Here is an 18,364-nt window from a genome sequence, read left to right on the forward strand (position 1 = left end):
AGCGCTCTCCTAGGCTGAAAAAGCACCTTGGGAAGGAAGGAGTGTGAATCATACTCACGTTGAAAGAAAGTTTAATGGGAACATTGCTAAATCGGTCAAAAATTTACAGAATTATCACTTTCTGATTCTATTAAGCCAACTTTTTCAGTATAAAATTGGAAAAGGTTTGGACTGCTTTAATCCCAAGTGTCCAGACTATGCTCCTAACTAGCGCTGAAATGGCCACTCCAGTCAGTGGTCCTCTCTATTTAGAATAGAAAGGAATAAGCTTCTGAGTTAAAATAGAAAATAATTAACATAACAATAGTAAGTTGAAGGAATCACAGGCCATACAGGGAAGGTACAAAAAACTTAGAAAGCCTAAGGCATATTGAATTGATAGTGTAATATAGTTAGACGTGAGGTTTTTTCTGACCTTCACTTTTATGATGGAAATAATCTGTCATTATAAAAACAACTACTTGTTCATGTTTTAAATTGAACAGAACTGGTTTTAATACAGTATCTTTAAACCTCTTTATTTGTCCTCTGGTTAATTCAAGTGCCCTCATATTGGTTTCCTCTAATTCTACAAAACCCAAATATCTTCAAAACTGACTGACAAATTGCAAACAAGCCCATTAGTACAATACAGCTTTCTTATGATGTCAATGATATACAGTGACTGAAACAACCATTTGGTTTCCTAAACTGTAATAAAAAAAGCCATTTTTATGTTGCAAAGTTTCACTTTTAATTTGCTAATTTCTTTGCAGGATTCCCAGCAAGTTATAAAGGCAGATTTTAAATTCATTCATTCGACAAATCTTTTTTAAACCCAGAGCTAAAAGCTAATAACCAAAAACGTTCTACACGCAGAGTTTCATAATAGCAAATTTTTAGAGGTTTTAGGAAAATTGCAGGAATTCCCATCACTCAAATGGAGAAACAGGCTTTAGATTACCAGGACAAGTATGAAGAATCATTCAAAATGCACGGAGGTTCAGCCAAATAATGAATTCGCAATCTGCATTAGAATGCTTTAAGAGCCTGCCTGAATTTGGACAATTTTATTGTCCATTATTTCTGCTTTCGAGCTGTTGCCTGACAAAGATGACCTAGGAAGTACTAAGAAAGGAGCCACTCAGCACTACACAGAGCTAGTCTGCTGGCTCCGCTGGCGCCCGCCGAGCGCCTGGGATGAACATCCATCCCCGCATCCCTGAGCACGCTGTGACGAGATCCGAAGGCAGGAAGTGCCCCCCTGCCCCCGACATTTTGGGGCCGAGTCCCGTGCAATGACCCAACCTCACTGCCCTTGATCTAACAAAGCGGACCCGCGTTCCTCGCGGTCTCCCCAATTTCCCCTTAACGCCGGCATTAGCCTTGTTTCGCGGCTGAAACTCGGCTTCCCCCGAGGCCGGTCCCGCAGCCCGGGCGGGGAGGGCTCAGCCGGGGTGGCCGAGGCACGAAGCTCCTCCCGGCAGCCCCACTGCCCGGGGGAGGAGGCAGCTCGCCCGTCCAACCAGCACCCGGCAGCTCGCCGCTGCTTTGCCTTCTCTCTCCCTTTCCCGGCCAGGATAAGCCTGCCACAAAGAGCAGGGGTTCAAATGAGGCAGCTCCGGGCTGCCTGAAGGGACGGCCGGGAGTGCCGAGCGCCCCGCGGGAACGTACCGCTTCGGACGCGGGACGCAGCCCAGAACGGTCTTGAGCAAGAAAAACGCAGAAGAGGAAAAAAGAACTGCAGAAGAGGAAAACAATCCCCAGTACGTCCCGTCTGGTCCCAGCACGGCGCACGCGGACTGCGGGTCGCCGAGGCGATGTCACCGCGGTCGGGCCGCGGCGGCAGCTGCTGACGGGAGCGGCCGAGGAGCGCAGCGAGGAAGCCGAGCAGCCGCGGTAAGGACGGGCACTGCCGGGGGCTGCCGGACGGGTGCGGCGGGTTCCGTACGCGCGGCTCAGAGCTCCCGCTGCACGGAGGGAGCCAGTGCAAGCTTATCAGAGTAGGACTGCTCCCTAAGATAAAGCAGCAAGCCTGCTTTTTGACTTCAAAAGAACAAAAAAATACCCCCGAGCCTATACAAAAACTCGTCACATATTAAAATAAAAGTTGTAAATATAGCTGAGACATGTGCCAGGCAGTGAAAGCCTTGGTATTATTTTCAAGAGTACGATTTTATTTTTTTTTAATCGTATTTTTGTGCGTAACTTTGATCTTCACACTTCCTTAAACTTGCCATCCAATAATTTTTCTAGGACATACGAGTTTCTACAAGACTATCTGTCTTAAAGATTTTGAAACCTCCATGCAGTCTTTTTTACACTCATGTCTGATTAGGGAGATACAAAACTTTCTGATACTTAAACAGTCTATAAAGTAAATATTTGAAGTATTTCGCAAAAACTTAAAAAAGAAACTAGCATTTATGAGTACATTCATGTAGGCATCAAAGTATTACGTGGTCTAACTGCTATTTTTCATGGGTAAAATGAGTCACATTTATTAAAATATGAATCTCTTTAAAGGCTGTTACGGACAATGTGCATGCACACATATGAGCACACACAGTATGAGCACTTTCTGGTAGTGATTGGATTAAGTGAAAATAAGGTGAGGCCACTCTGAAGGGAAGCAACAACAAAAGCAGTGCTTTCTTTCAGTAATTACATTCCACATCTATGACAGAACTTTAGTAAAGCACAAAGAACAATCCACAAACAACTAAAATTCTTGGTAATCAAGAAGAATATTTGTACTTCTTGTAACTAAAGTTTTTGCCAAAACTTGAAGAAAGTTACATGGCAACAATAGATACATAAACTTCTGCAGTTTCTTGCAGCAACTGATAGTATTTCAAAACAAAAGTTTTCCAAGACCTCATGAAGATACTTTCATTCTGATGTGTTGCTTAATCATCCAATCCCCTCATTAGAAAAAGTATTACCTTTTAAGAAAACTGAACTGGTGCTTGAACTAAAATTTTAGTTTTAAGTGGGAAGAAAATCTGCGAAGAGAATGTATTCTAACACGAGTGTCTTAAAGGAATTAATTGGTTAATGCCAGTGTGGCACTTTTTACACTGGAAGTAACTAGCGGTAAAACTGCAAAAGTGATTCCCCCCCTAAGTTTGGAGTTAAATTTTTCAATTCAGTTCAGTATCATGTTTTCATAACTAGCACTGCATGCTACTATGTGTCAGCCCTTTCCTATGTATTTACTTTAAAACTTAGAGCCCAGCTTTAAAGGTTTTTTCCAATACATGGAAAAATGTGGTCTACATATTACTGTGCTGTATTTTCACCGTGAATTGCTGTTTCCTTTAACAAAACAAAAAACAACAACAAAAAAAATCACTGTCTAGATTTTTCACAGCAATACTTTTCATCGAAAAGCTAAGACGTGAGCTTATTGTAAAAGAAACCCTGCAGCAGTGGACGTCCCTCCACTTAGAAAAGAACAAATTTCACATTAAGTTTTAAGATTACCTTTGAGAGGTAAAAATTGACAGGATAATTTAACATAATTCCATGGAAGAAAACGTGTAAAGGAGTAAAAACAGAGCATGAGCTCTAAGACAAGGGACAGGGAGTAGGAAAGCAAGCAGATTCAAAAAATTCATGCTTGTCTGTCTTATCACAATGGTGTTGTGAAATCCAGATCATATTACTGGCTTGGTGCCTGGAACATGCCAGCTAACTGTAAGTCCACAAACACTGGCTATCAAAGGATTCTGTAGAAGCAAAAACCTAAGATTTGTTTAAAAAAATGCAAAACCATGCCTTCTGATCTTTTCATAGCAGGATTTTACATTTTCAACACCCTTGCTTCATTTGCTTTTATAATGCAATAAAAATGTAAAACTGCACTAATATAAAAACACCTTTCATTATCAAAGACAAAAGTATTAAACAGTGAAGATGTGTTGCTAGCTATTCATGTTTCTTCTTTAGAATGCACAGCTATGAAATTATGTATGAATTCACAATAAAATACAGCAGTTTATCTTCTAGAGAATAAATGCTGTCTTAGTTAACACTATGCCTTTTGTGAACATGCCTCCTTTATATGCCTCAGTGCCTGAGGATTCTGCACAGAAGATGGCATCTCAGAGGTACAGAGGAAAAGACAGCCCATCAAAAGGACTCCTGGCCTTGTTTCATTAAATATGACCAGCACAAAAAGCAGTGATTAACAGTGGTTTAGCATAGCGGAATGAGCTCATTTGTATGTATGGTATTATTTTTTTCTTCATAGTCAAAGCGACCATTTCAGAAAATATGAGTGTTATGTAAAAGTGTGTGTGTGTTATCCTTTTTATGTATGTGTTTTTCACCTATCTGGGTATTCTAAAAGGCTTTGATGTGTGAGAGTAATTACAGTGCATTCAGTTCTGGCACGCTGGACCTACATGAACTCTTAAACAATCTAACCTCTAGACTGTAAGCCCTTCCTCAGGTCAGAGCAATTTGTAGAGATGGAAATAAATGGTGAGTGTTGGACCTTGCCTATCCACTCTTTAATTAAATGGAAGTCACCTATTACAAAAAAAACCCCAACCCACACCACAAAAATAAAACCCTACACAGAAAATGGAGTGAAATATTAAAAGAAATTAACCCCACAATCCTGAAAGTAACTTCCAAGGTATGTAATATTCTGGGAGCCTTTTTAGGGAGGCTGAGTGACAATGATTATTGTAAAAACAACAGTTGTTTTCCCTAAGATGCAGTGACTTAAATGGAGAATCCTGCTTTAGTTTAGTTTCTGAGCATTCCGCGTAAGAGTAAGTCATGTAGGAAACCTACTGCATCACCTTGTTTACAATAATTATCATAGCCCAGTAAACTATTAATGCATCCTTAGTGCCTCAGCTGCAGCATACAAGCCACTAAAAATCTCTTCTAACTTGTTGAAGTTTGCTGCTCTGTTCTTCCTACACCAGGTTCTCACTATCACTTCTACAAACGAAACAGGTAGTGTTTTTTATCTTTGCATCAAACTCAACTATACAGCAATCCAAATAGCTACTCAAGTCCCCAGAAAAGCTCTTGTTATAACATCTGAGTTTTAGCACAGATAATTGCCTTCTCTGTAAAGCAGTCTCCAAGGGTAGCAAGAGTGCCATGTATCACATGTTCGAAAGCTGCCTGTCCATGGATCCATGCATCACCACGTCACACCTATGTTTCTCTGGCTTTGTTGCAGTTTACTATACATAGAAATACAAGAGCAGCAGCCAGAAGCAATTCTATTACTTTTACCTACTGGGATCTGTTATGTTCCTTATCTGTAGAAATAAGGCATAATGATGCAATTTAAGATATAAAACTTCTATTCTAGTATGACATCCAGGCAATTATTTTTCATATTTGTCTTAGTTAAGGTGTTCCACACAGGATTCACACAGATCATTATTTTGCTTTTGTACTTTTCCAAAATGTTATAGTACAGGTAATGTCTTTAGTATCAAAACCTTTCCTCTTTAAACTGACTTGTAATGTTAAGCAACACATAATAAAGTTCAGTGCTCAGCCACCATCCAGTAGTCTTCCTGCTCTTACTTTTTGCAGGACACTGAAAAGCAAAGATATAAAAAGGACATAGTATAAACTCTTAGACACAAAATGCCAATCTCTCAATGGCTGAAAGACTCAACAATGCAAAACCACTTGAGATCGAGATGAGAGAGTGTTGACACTATGCACTCAGGCTTTAATATACACATTTCTTTCCAGAGTAATATGGCAAGTGTCTCTTTTATGAACAAATTTCATTCAACAAAAACCAGCCATAGCATTGAAAAGCTACTGGCAGCATTTTCAGATAAAATAATAATCATAGAATCATTAAGCTTAAGTCATATTTTTCATCTCATGGAGACAGATCTTAACTTGTACACAGAATCCCACAAGCAAAAGATTTCATAAAACCTGAAACAGCCTGTCTCTTTAGTAAGAATGAGATCCTCCTAGGCATGGCATCAAAACCAACAAATAATGAAAAAAGTATACAGGTTGGATTATCCAATATTATGCAGATTGTAAGTAGCTGAAACCCAAAAAGACCATTGTGCTGACATTGATACCTTTACTGCTCCCTCTTAAGGCAAGCTGATGGAAAATAGAAATTAACATTTACCAAATGGTAATTTTTTCAGGTAGAAATATTTTTACCTTTATAATTTTAGGATCACAATAGCGATTAAACAATACGTTATGCACATTCGTACAATTTAATATTGTAAAATACTAAAATCCTGTTAAAGTACATAAATTTCAAGATATTTGTAAAAATCAAAAGGCAGCACATTTTGACTAATGAAAAGCTGCATATAAACAAGACAGAATACAGGACAGAAAAATGTTTCGAAGCAAAGCCAAAATAAGATTTTATTATCATTTTCTCTCTAAAGGACAGAAAAAGCAATCAAGTGCTGAAACATCCAATATCCCTTTCAGAAAATTTATTTCCTCTTTTGTCACCAGATCGTGGAAATGTCCTTACTTGGGTAAACAATGAATGAGCAAACCACCTATTTCCAATTATATACATATATAGGCAAACATCTGGTATACAAGCCAAAATTTTAACTAAAGCACTTGTGCTGGCTAGGAGTATAAAGCTGCTACAATTATATGCCACACAACAATGCTGCCAAACATTTTCATACAAATGCAGTTATACTGGTAAAAGACAAACAGGAGAAAAAAAAAGTATTTGGCCTCAATAAAAAGTGAAATATACTGCCAAGTAGGGTAGATATACAAAAAACTGAGGTACATCTGCACTAGGGCAAGTTTGCCCCAACTCAGTTGCTATAAAAAGTGCTTTTACGAGTATGCATCTTGAACAGAATCTAGAAATAAAATAATGAAATTACTTCAACTTGATATTTAACCAAACTAATTACTTTTTAAGTATGCTTCATTCACCTGTATGCTTGTGTGTTAAAAGTTTTGTCAGTATGCATGAGGATAAGAGACAAACAATGCTGTATCTCCAGTAATTATGAAAATTTCCTTCAAACCTGCAAGTGTACTTTTAGATTGAAAAGTCTACAGCTGCCCAAGTGGAATTTTGCGCTGGGAACAAATATGGCCTTAGTGATATAGTTTCCATCCAGTCCCCTGCAGAAGAGCTACTGGCAGAGGGCAAGGGGAAAGGAGCCAGAGAAACAGGAAGAACTGCGTGATCAGCAAGCAATGGCAGCACTCAAGTACAAGGAGTATCAGCAATTACAGGGCACAGGAGAAAACTGGAAGTTAATGTCCTAGATGTCAGATATGATCTTCCTCTCACCTGGGAAGGAATTGTAATGTCCTAAGAATCTGATGTTCTGCTACTTAAAGAGGAAGGTATTAAAAAAGCCTTAAATCCTTCCTTAAAATGGTTTCTCTGGCTTCCCTCCCTACTTTGGCTATTCCAGAAAGCTTTTTTGTCCCTGAAAGATTAATCATTGAGAGTTGCTCAAATGACCATGTTGTGAACTTCATTTAAATCCAACTACAGAAAGGAAGGAATGCCATTTATTCATGTAGTCCTTTCCAATATGCAACAAATAGGCCTCATACTAAACACATTTTTTTTTAACCAAACAAGTACAAACAGTGAGAGACTTACAAAATTATCATATACAGACCACAGGAAGGAGGACAGTGGATGACAGTATGATTCTTGTTTCTGTTTGGACTGGGGCATTCTCTAACCAATGTCACTTTCCTTCCACTGATTTTTCTTATAAGAAGAACATCTTAGAAAAGGTGACATGCAGGAAAGATCATGACAGAGAAACATTTCAGGACAGTCTAATTATGCCGATGTCATTCACTGGTGGCCCGCCATCTGCAACCACTAGAGGTTCAAGGTCTTCCTAGAGAGGGGTCAGTCACATGGTCAGGCAGTGGGACTAGATGATCATTAAGATGATATGTTATAATGAGGCTGATGAACTCTGGCCCATTACTTTCTTACACAGTTCTTAAAAAAATCAGGAGAAAAATCTGTTACATATTGCTCTTTCTTCAGCTCAGAAAAGTATGGCCACCCCAAAGCCATACTCAAAGCAGAGAGATGCTGATATGAGATGCTGTAACCGACAGAAGTGAACTCGGAGGAAAAAAGAGCTTATTTTCAGTAGTCACAATAAGTACAGGTTTAGAGGGGGCAGGGGGGAAATGATATTAGAATTCCAACAGCAAAATAAAACTATTTTACACCTATATGCAAGAAACATTTGCAAAACCAGTCATCTGTGCAGGAACACAAGGCCTGGAAAACTGCCAGGTTTTCCAAGTGTGACCTGCTGTGCAAATGCTGATTATGCAAGTTAAAGCTGTCTGGGGTGAATTTATGTTCCCTATTTTCCAAGACTCCAAATAGCATTGCTTTACTTGCAGAAACCACGTCAAACTCCAGATTTTCATCTGACATGTTTTCAAGATTTTTTAAAAGCTCTGTACAGCACAACTCCTTTCTACTTGCAAAATTAAAATGAGTTTATTCCAAATAAGAAACTGAGGCAAAAGCATATAACCAAAATTTTTAAGAAGGATTAGGTTCTAGTCACTTTGTTTGAATTTTTGCAGAAACATCTAATGTTTATTTCACAAAAACAGAAAAAACAAATGACAACCATATCTTTTCTCAGTATGAATAATAAAGGATGCATATCCAGTATTAGCTTGACACTAAAAAAAAAAACCTCTTAAAAGTCTGCAGCTGCCTAGAATCATAAAACAGTTTAGATTGGATGAGACCTTATCTTCATCTTACAGAGCAAGTCTAGTTTCAGCATTAGATCAGACTGCTCACAGCCTTACCTAAATCAAAACTTCATATATTTCTAGGAATGGAGATTCTACCACCTATTTGGGTGACTGCTTCAGTCCTCAGTCACCCTCACAATGAAGTTCAAATAAAACCCATTTTTTTCCTGAGGTAATTTGTATCTGCCATATACTTTCACTGTGCACTTCCAAAAGGAATTTATCTTCTTTACAAACATCCATTAAGTAGCTGAACATGTGTCTTTCTTTACCTTCTCACCTGGAGGCTACACAAACCTCTCTCTTTCTGGTACTCTTCATTCATCATGTCTGCCAGCCTCCAGCTTGCCATACTGGGTGTACTCAGCTGGACTCATTCCAGTTTCTCACAGCTGTTACTATCACCATTTCATGCAATTTTAAAAAATAATGTACCAAAGATGAGCAAACAGTAAGGTGATAGATACTTAAATACTCAATGATTATTCCATGAGAAATATTTTGGAAGCAAAGAAATAACACTTCGGCAACACTACCTTGGTTAAAAAGTATCTGACTTTATACACTGAAAAAACTCCAATACTGCATTTTTCATTCGTTTTATTTATGAAAACTAGGTTGCATATACACATGAGCATTAAAAATCAACAATGAAAAGGTTTTAGAAATACATGACATCAAAGTGCCCATCAAGTAGCTGATAAGAGAGTGGTTTGTGAAAGGGTATTGCAAGCAGCAGTGACAATGCTAAGCCCATATTTCCAAGTCTACTGTTGCCCACAAAGTGCTGGTATTGATTTATTTTTTGAGAGATTGTGAGGGCCTCAGCTGTCTACCTTTAATATGAATCTGCATGGAGAACTAAGTTAGGGCAATTTCACCAAAGGGCAACTGTTGCAGTATGCCAGTAGACATTACCAGCTGATTTAAATCATCATGCATTGCCACTGTTCACCATGCACATATGCAGCTATTTTTCCCCTTTCAAGAAGGGACTCTGAAGTGAGATGACTAGGCTGAATTTAGAGACAGTGTCTCCAGTGAGAGTCACAGTAAATGTTTCAGTTGTAAATTCTACTAGTCTAGAAAAATAACAGATTTTACTGCCTATTATATCTGAGTAGTAGAGTTTTTAACTTACAGTTATTAAGGACCAATGTAAAATAAGTTTTTCCTTTTTTTTAAGCAATGAAGATTCAATACTGCTGAATAAAGTAAAATTGTTACATGTCACCTAAGCTGTATGTCTTGCAATGTATATGCAGTTCTAAAATTCCACAAATTAACAGTTTGATATTTTTAGAACTTTTAGCAGTATTAATACTTATATTAACTTACATTATGTTTACATTTAAAGGTTGTATTTATAACTAAAAAATGGAAAGTGAAATTAATATTTAAATGAAAATGCCAATCTTGGAAACTTTTGCGGTATTTGCCTGGAAGAAAGGAATCTTAAAATCCTTGTATTTATTACTTACTTTCTTATGGTTCTTGGCAGGCTTTAGATGAACTAGCAACTAGTAACTACAGTTCTGACCACAGAAAGATACAACTACTCCTCATGATGTCCCCTTTAATCAACACAAGTTGATGCTGGACCTCATTTGTACAAATAGTTACTATGTACTGTTATGTAAGTTTTAGAAGAGATGATAATTTGTAAATTCACACTTATTTCCTACTCATTACTGTTAAATTTATTTTAAAACAGATTTTACTAAATTCTTTGCAGAAGAATATTTGACCAGAACTAGAGGATCATGATGACAACAAGATTCATCTGTTTAATACTAGTAGCTGTTGTGGGAGTTACTACAAGTGAAACACAGGAATTTGAAGGCAATGACAAGGAAAAAGCTCAAGAATTCATTTATATGAATAGATATAAGCGTTCCAGTGACACACAGGACAAATGCACTTACACCTTTATTGTACCTCAGCAGAGAGTGACAGGTGCCATTTGCGTTAATTCTAAGGAGCCTGAAGTTCTGCTTGAAAACAGGGTAAATAAACAAGAATTACAGTTACTTAACAATGAACTTCTTAAACAAAAGAGACAAATAGAAACTCTCCAGCAACTGGTAGAGGTGGATGGTGGAATTGTTAATGAAGTTAAACTGTTAAGAAAAGAGAGCAGAAATATGAATTCTCGTGTCACACAACTCTACATGCAGCTATTACATGAAATTATCCGAAAACGTGATAATGCCCTAGAACTTTCTCAACTTGAAAATAAGATTTTGAACCAAACTGCAGACATGTTGCAGCTTGCAAACAAATACAAAGACTTAGAGCACAAGTATCAACATTTGATGTCAATCGCCAATAATCAGACAATGATAATTGCCCAGCTGGAAGAACATTGTCAAAGAATGCCATCCATAAAGCCACTGCCACAAACTCCACAACCACCAATTAAAGTGTACCAGCCTCCTACTTACAATCGCATTAATAACCAGATATCTACTAATGAGATCCAAAGTGATCAGAACTTAAAGGTTCTGCCACCTACCTTACCAACCATGCCTGCAGTTACTAGTATTCCAACTTCAACTGATAAACCATCTGGTAAGTAATATTATTGATACATTTACGTTATTTTATGCTAATATGCAGTGGACAACATTTTTATTGTAATATCAAAAATGCAGTCAGAATTTATTTAGCTAGTGAATTTTACATTCATGCTGTAGTAGAAACACAGAAAGAAAGCAAAAAAAAACCCCTGTGAATCTCTAAGACACTCTAACCCCACATATTTTTCTCATGTTACTTTGCTAAGACAAACCCATCATTTATATTACATGTATAAGATAAAGGACTTTCAGAAAAATCTTACAATTCAAGTAATCTAAGTCTTATTTACCTTTGCTCAAGACTGAATGCTACAATTCATGACATCTGAAGGAGTTTGACATTGTGTAAACATATGAAATTATTACAAGTTTTTTGATCTAGCATCTGATAATGTGCTTGTGTAATTAAAAAAGGAGTAAGTATCTGCTCTGTACTTTATATGGGACACTTATGCTGTAGACAGGAGAAAAAGGAAGTAAGTGGTGGAATAGTAACAGGATATTATACAGCCCTTATTAAGAGTCTTAGGAGTTCTGCCACAAGCATGATTTGATGATGTGAAATCACATTAGAGATCAACTGATAACAAAATAACAGGCAATGTGATAACAAAATAACAGGCAAAGAACTCAGTTTCACCTATGGTCCCACATTCGAAAAAAAAACCCCAAACACACACCAGTTCAGGTATGTGTTCAGTGCTCTTCCCTGTGTGGACAACACATACCTTCTTCAGAAAAAAGATAGAGTCACAGATCTCTGAACTCAGAGCTAACTGAAATAGAGTAATGCAGGGGAACTGCACTCAATATATTTCACGGCTATTTGCAAAACATTCCAAAGGACATCAACAAACTTTTAGGACTACCCAATAATGCAACTGCCACATGTTCAAAACCAATCAACCCCTGTATTGTTTCTCCATGGAAATACTCACAATGAAAGAAACTGGAGCAAGTAAGCACTGAGTCTCTTGAGTCTGTAAGTCTCTAAAACATTTTGCTACAAAGCAGTATTTTCACAGAATTGCCAAAGATAGTGCAGCAAAGCCTGCACCTGATCACAGCCAACCTGTGCAATGAAAACAGGAGTGAAATACAAGAAAAATAGTAAATATCTTCTATTAATCTGTTGAAAGTCTCCCTTTCTCAAAAAGTAGTAGACCAGTATTCTCTCTATCACAGACTTATTACAGTCTTACTAGTCTCAGCAGCTTCACTATTAACTTTGTTCACACTGTTTTCTGGTTGTGGTTTTTTTGTTGGTTTTTTTTGGTAGATGCCTCATTCCTGAAAGTGTCAAAGACCAGGCTGGATGGGGCTTGGAGCAACCTGGTCTAGTGGAAGATGTCCATGCCTGTGGAAAGGAGGTGGAATGAAACAAACTTTAAGATCCCTTCCAACCCAAGCCTTTCTGTGATTCTACAACTCCCTAAAGACAATTTTATCAAAACTACCTACCTTAAAAGTCAGAGTGCTCTCACTTTTTCATGGGAAAATACCCTAGTTAAAATTTTAAAAAGGTTACTGCCTGACAAAAAAGCACTTGTCACGAAAAAGTAGTAGCAAATTCTACTTTGACGTGCTTCTAATAGTTCATCTTAAATCACTTTCAGAAAAAAGATTCATGTGGAGTAGAGCACTGTTGCCATGTGCCATAAAAGAAACTGCAAGATTAAACAGTGTAAATACTACATTGGGTACTGCTATATATTTTTTTACAAACACAAGGTCAAAGCCGTTTGACTATTTTAGAAGTTCTTCAATAATTACTTATTTTTTATTTTTAGTCAGTGCCACTACACATTGTAATAAAATAATGAGCACTAATAATTTAAATTGCTCTGGTTTGACATTTTTTCACCACCTCTCATAATGAGCCATGCAATGGTGTGACAAGAGCATGGCATCTATATCTTAACTGACAGAAATCTAAAGTTAGCCCCAAAAGAAATGGAGAAGGGGCTTATAAGCACAGCTCCAGGTACAGTCTCTGTGACTGAGGCAACAAGAACACAGCATCCACAGAACAAAGACTTGGATTGCCTCTTTGTACACTGACTTGCTGATTAAAATAGGTAAAAATACCAAATCTCCAAAACACTGAGATTATTTCTATAAAACTAATTTATTTCTAACGCATTTCCTGAGTACCATTAGTAGTGTTGTACAATAAATATGAAAAACCATAGGACTGAAATAATTTAAAACAGAAATTACTCTTGATAGCAGTATATGCTTCAGTAAGGCTCCTAGTCAGAAGATCTGACAAACCTTACTCCTTCAGTGGGCAGGGAGAATCAATCCAGGGGCTCTAATCTCTAATCCTGATGATTCTTGTTGACTTCACTCTTCTGCTGAGGAATCAAGGCAGGTGATATTTCTGAATATCTCAGATTCATTAAAACAGAATCTATTACACCACTGGAGAAAATTTATTGAAAAAACCAGGAATATAAGATACTTTCAAAAAGCATAAGCTCTTTATAGACTCTTGAACTGAAGGAAAAAATGCATTCTCCTTCTGAAAACAAGACTATGTTAACTGCAATTTCTGTGAATTCAAAGTATATTGAGTCCTGTCATTTATATAAAGTTTCTCTCACAAGCACCCTATGTTAAAAAGAAAAAAAAATCTTAATTTCTATGTTGTCCTGTAATTTATTAAGGTGGCAGCAGTAAGACCTACAGCCTGAATTTATGTTGTTGCTTCCACAGCTAATGCCTGTGCCAGTGACATTTTTGGGGATCAAAAAAGCTGAATTTCTCAAAGACAGAATCAAGGTCAAACTTACTGTTTTGTTTTCTAAAGGAAATTCTTACTTATCTATGCAGTCATTCCTATTTAGTTTCTTTGAATATATAAGTGATGGTAAAAGTACCAGTGCAGCTGCCTTAAAAATTTTTTTTTCCAAAATCTACCTTTACCAGTAAGTCATTATGAAATGTTCCAGAAATAATGTTACAATAAATGGATCTGTTTGAAAACACTTGGTGGATACTCATCCTTTAATAAGAGGAAAAACAAATATGCTATTCAGTGAAACCAAACTAGTACAAAAAGCTACCAACTCAAATACTGCCCTGCTTTAAAGAAATGCTCAGTGACAGCTTGATGCAGAGCCTTTCTGTTTTGACACAGGGCCCTGGAGAGACTGTCTACAAGCATTAGAAGATGGCCATGACACAAGCTCCATCTATCTTGTAAAACCAGAAAACACAAACCAGCTTATGCAGGTCTGGTGTGACCAACGGCATGACCCCGGTGGCTGGACTGTCATTCAGAGACGGCTGGACGGCTCTGTCAACTTTTTCAGGAACTGGGAAACATACAAGGTTAGGACAAGAGAGCCAATTAATGTTTTCCACCCTCTGGAACTTAATAATAAAGTTAAATTAAAAGGGTGGTTTTAGAGTCTGGCCAAGAGCCTACTTGAAAAAGAACTTGTGTGCTTACCCTTCCAGAAAAGGAAGTCTCTATAAAATAAGTTACTGCAATTTCCTACTTAAGAATACACTCAAATTTACCACTAAAATAGATGCAGGATATTAACATGCTTCTCTTGCTTCCTTTACAGCAAGGATTTGGTAATATAGATGGAGAATATTGGCTTGGATTAGAAAACATTTATTGGTTAACAAATCAAGGCAACTACAAACTGCTCATAACAATGGAAGACTGGTCAGGTCGAAAAGTATTTGCTGAGTATGCCAGCTTCAGACTGGAGCCAGAGAGTGAGTACTACAAGCTGAGACTGGGACGCTACAACGGCAACGCGGGAGATTCTTTCACTTGGCACAATGGCAAACAGTTCACCACGCTAGACCGGGACCACGACGTATATACAGGTAGGAGCTCCCTCTCAGCTGCCTTGCCATTTTTGCGTTTACATCCCTTTCCCCCCCCCCACCCCATATCTCTTTTGAAAAAAAAAATACTTATGGTCATACATACCAAAAAAAAAAATTGGACTTACAAAGGGATTTGTCAATTAGTACCTTATGAAATACAAACTAATGTGTCAACCCTTATATATACTAACACCAAAATTAAAGTTTTTACACTAGACAAGGGTCTGTAAAATACACTATGAATGGTTATTTGACACAGTAACACCCCCTGATTTTCAGGCAAGAGAAAGTAACAAAAAGGATTCTATCTGTAGAACCTAACTACTTAGCTGGTTCCTGAAGAAGGCTAAGTTCACTTTGTACCACAGGATATCTACATGTTAAACATACAGTTACTAAAAAAAAGCCCAACCATCCAGTGAAGTTTGGTACTTTGCTTGCTTGCTTTAAGATTTTTCATTTACTTAGCCTGAACTGGAGCTTTCTTTTGCAGGTAACTGTGCTCATTACCAGAAGGGAGGATGGTGGTACAATGCATGTGCTCACTCAAATCTCAATGGAGTCTGGTATCGTGGAGGACACTACCGCAGTCGATATCAGGATGGTGTTTACTGGGCTGAATTCCGGGGAGGATCATATTCACTAAAGAAAGTTGTTATGATGATAAGACCTAACCCTAACACATTTCACTGAAATAACTCCTCTTGGTTTGCTTTGTTGTTCTAAAAATCACATAAAGCTATGATTTTATTACCTGAAATTATCTTTTCAGAAATGAGGAATGTAAGATACTGTACATTTATTGATAAGGTATGAGGGCTTGTATATTATATTTTCAAGAATCATCCCTAGAAAAAGAGCTGAAGAAAAGGAACTGTAATAACATTCAGAACACCTCTTGGTCCTATTAGAACTTGCAGTTTAGATGAAAACTGTAGATAAACTTCCTGGTTTTTATTCCCTGTAAATTAACTTTGGATGATAAAAATATTGCCACCACATTTAAGTATTTTTGTATGTTATGTATAAATATTCTCAAATACAGGAAATACTACAAACTGTACAGTAAGAGTTTTATTATTATTATTGTTGTTATTATAAGCAATTATTTGACACAGGAATCATATCCTTTGAACTATGTAGCTGGTATATGTACATTAGTGTGATGATTATGTAATCTTTGTTAACTACCATGAATAAAGTTAGAACTATATAATTCTGTTTTGAGAGCAGATACTCAAACCATTATTGTCCTGATAAATCTGGCCTTTTCCCTTCACTGTGTGCATTTAAATAATCTGCTCCTATAAAAGTTTGCCATTAATTCAAATATTTTAGATTAAAACATTAATTATTTCTTCCCAAAATGAAGTAGCTACTTGCATATGGAAGTTAATCCAGATTTATAATAGGTATTCTGTGCTCTATAGCCAACATGTTATACTATACAACTGTTATGGTATTTTGTACCCCACTTCAGTGATTACCTGCTGTGTAACCTCTATATTCAGAAATGGCTGGATATAAATTAAAGGGTCTATCCAACTTTGCAGGCAAATGATGGATACCAATTTATAAGCTATTTAATAACTTCAGCCTTTAGATAAAAAAATATATAGAGAACTTATCCATAGCAAAAAAGTTATTTTAAACATATTTTACAATTATTACTGTCAAACTATTAAACAGATTTACTCATATTTAGAGGTCAGTCACACTTATGAAATACAGACTGGAGTAATTCTAATATTCTTCTGAGATAGGTTTCTATAACAGATTGTCAACACACCCATTACAAACAAACTACTACAAAAATACAAGTTAAAGAATGCATAAAAGAGGCAGAGTGAAAGCCTCTAGAAGTTCAACATATCTTTTGGTCAGCTTGTATGACACTGAGTGTTTGTGTGTGTTTGCATACTTTTCCCTTATTACTTCATCACATCTTTACCACAGTATGATGTGTGATGTAGCATGTGCTGTATATAACTGAAAGTAGGGTTTTTAATATATTAGATTACCCCTATAATATTGTAACCCTTAATAAAGTACCAAATGTTATTTTGACATGTTGAGATTTCATCTTGTTGTAGTTCAGATTACTACACAATAGTCTGCCTCTGATTCAAACAAACTCTGAAATGCAACCACTGTTGATGTGTGTGAAGTGTTGAAATATTGCAACATAAAAAAGCAAAACATATTTCAGCTGAAAAAAAATACAGGATTTCCACAAAGCCCAAGGAGAAGCAACTTTTTGAGGGTTATATGAAACACCCACATTTTCCAAACAGTATTCAAGCTTTATCTTCCATGGGGTTATCTACTCAATTCTGGAAAAGATTTGTATTTTAGATTAGAAATATTAAATGCACCTACTGGCCCTAAAGCCTGGCTGCAGTACTCTTACAATTAGTAGCAGTGAGGCTACTTCATGCTTGGCTTGAGGAAAGAACACAGAGAAGTTCAGGTATCCACTGTGCAGATCTCAAGACGAGGCATTCCCTAGAAAAGCTATTACAGTTGCTCTTCTGTAGCTGGAGATATGGCTGGAAATACATCTTCATAGTATACACTCAAAATAGGCTTTAAACCCATGTTCAAGCTGACAGTCTTTTGTTAAAATAATAATATTTCTTAACCTTTTACCTAAAAGGTGAGTCATTCACCTAGAGATTCATCCATGTAATTAAAAAAGATAATGCACAGAAGTAGGTTCATGATTATCTGGAGATACCACATGTGAGAACAGAACTTATTAATTTTTTACATAAAATTTGCATATTTGCATAAAATAATTTTAAACATAGAGCCTGGCACATCAAAAGTAATTAAACATTAGGGATTTGGAACTTATACTGTGAAGTTATTGGCAAGTACATTGGCAGAACCACAGATTTCACTGTGCTTATTTAAAAAAAAAAAACCACACAACAGAACTCAGTTTGCACTAGGTCCACCTACTGTAGTAGATGACATTACTACAAACTGTGAAAGGCCTTAGTTTTTCCCATTTCCCTAATTATTTCCAAAGGTTTCAATTACATTACTTCATTGCCCCCCAAATGTACATCTTCGGCAACCCTGCAGTCTAAGAACCCCATACCATACACCTTCCTATCAATAGCAAAAGCACATTAGGTGACTTTATGCAAGAGAGAATTGCAGCCCTATGGAGAAGATCACTA

The 18,364-nt window shown here is 37.0% G+C and overlaps 2 protein-coding genes across 13 annotated transcripts in view; one reads left to right on the forward strand and one right to left on the reverse strand.

Moving 5' to 3' along the window:
• RALGPS1 (Ral GEF with PH domain and SH3 binding motif 1) overlaps positions 1-18,364 on the reverse strand; it is a 75,234-nt gene that overhangs the window by 38,508 nt on the left and 18,362 nt on the right. The window lies entirely within an intron of this gene.
• On the forward strand, positions 1,201-17,237 carry ANGPTL2 (angiopoietin like 2). 2 transcript variants are annotated; one of them, XM_030961717.1, is made up of 5 exons: positions 1,201-1,878; positions 10,481-11,316; positions 14,467-14,660; positions 14,903-15,173; positions 15,670-17,237. In XM_030961717.1, exons 2-5 carry the CDS (start codon positions 10,509-10,511, stop codon positions 15,867-15,869), a joined length of 1,473 nt encoding a protein of 490 aa, XP_030817577.1. In that variant the 5' UTR covers positions 1,201-1,878; positions 10,481-10,508; the 3' UTR covers positions 15,870-17,237. The 2 variants fall into 2 exon arrangements, with proteins under 2 accessions (XP_030817577.1, XP_030817576.1); XM_030961716.1 differs by having other exon boundaries at positions 1,202-1,878; positions 10,460-11,316.

The sequence above is a fragment of the Camarhynchus parvulus genome, chromosome 17 (assembly GCF_901933205.1).
Source record: "Camarhynchus parvulus chromosome 17, STF_HiC, whole genome shotgun sequence".
In the NCBI taxonomy this organism is placed as follows: domain Eukaryota; kingdom Metazoa; phylum Chordata; class Aves; order Passeriformes; family Thraupidae; genus Camarhynchus; species Camarhynchus parvulus.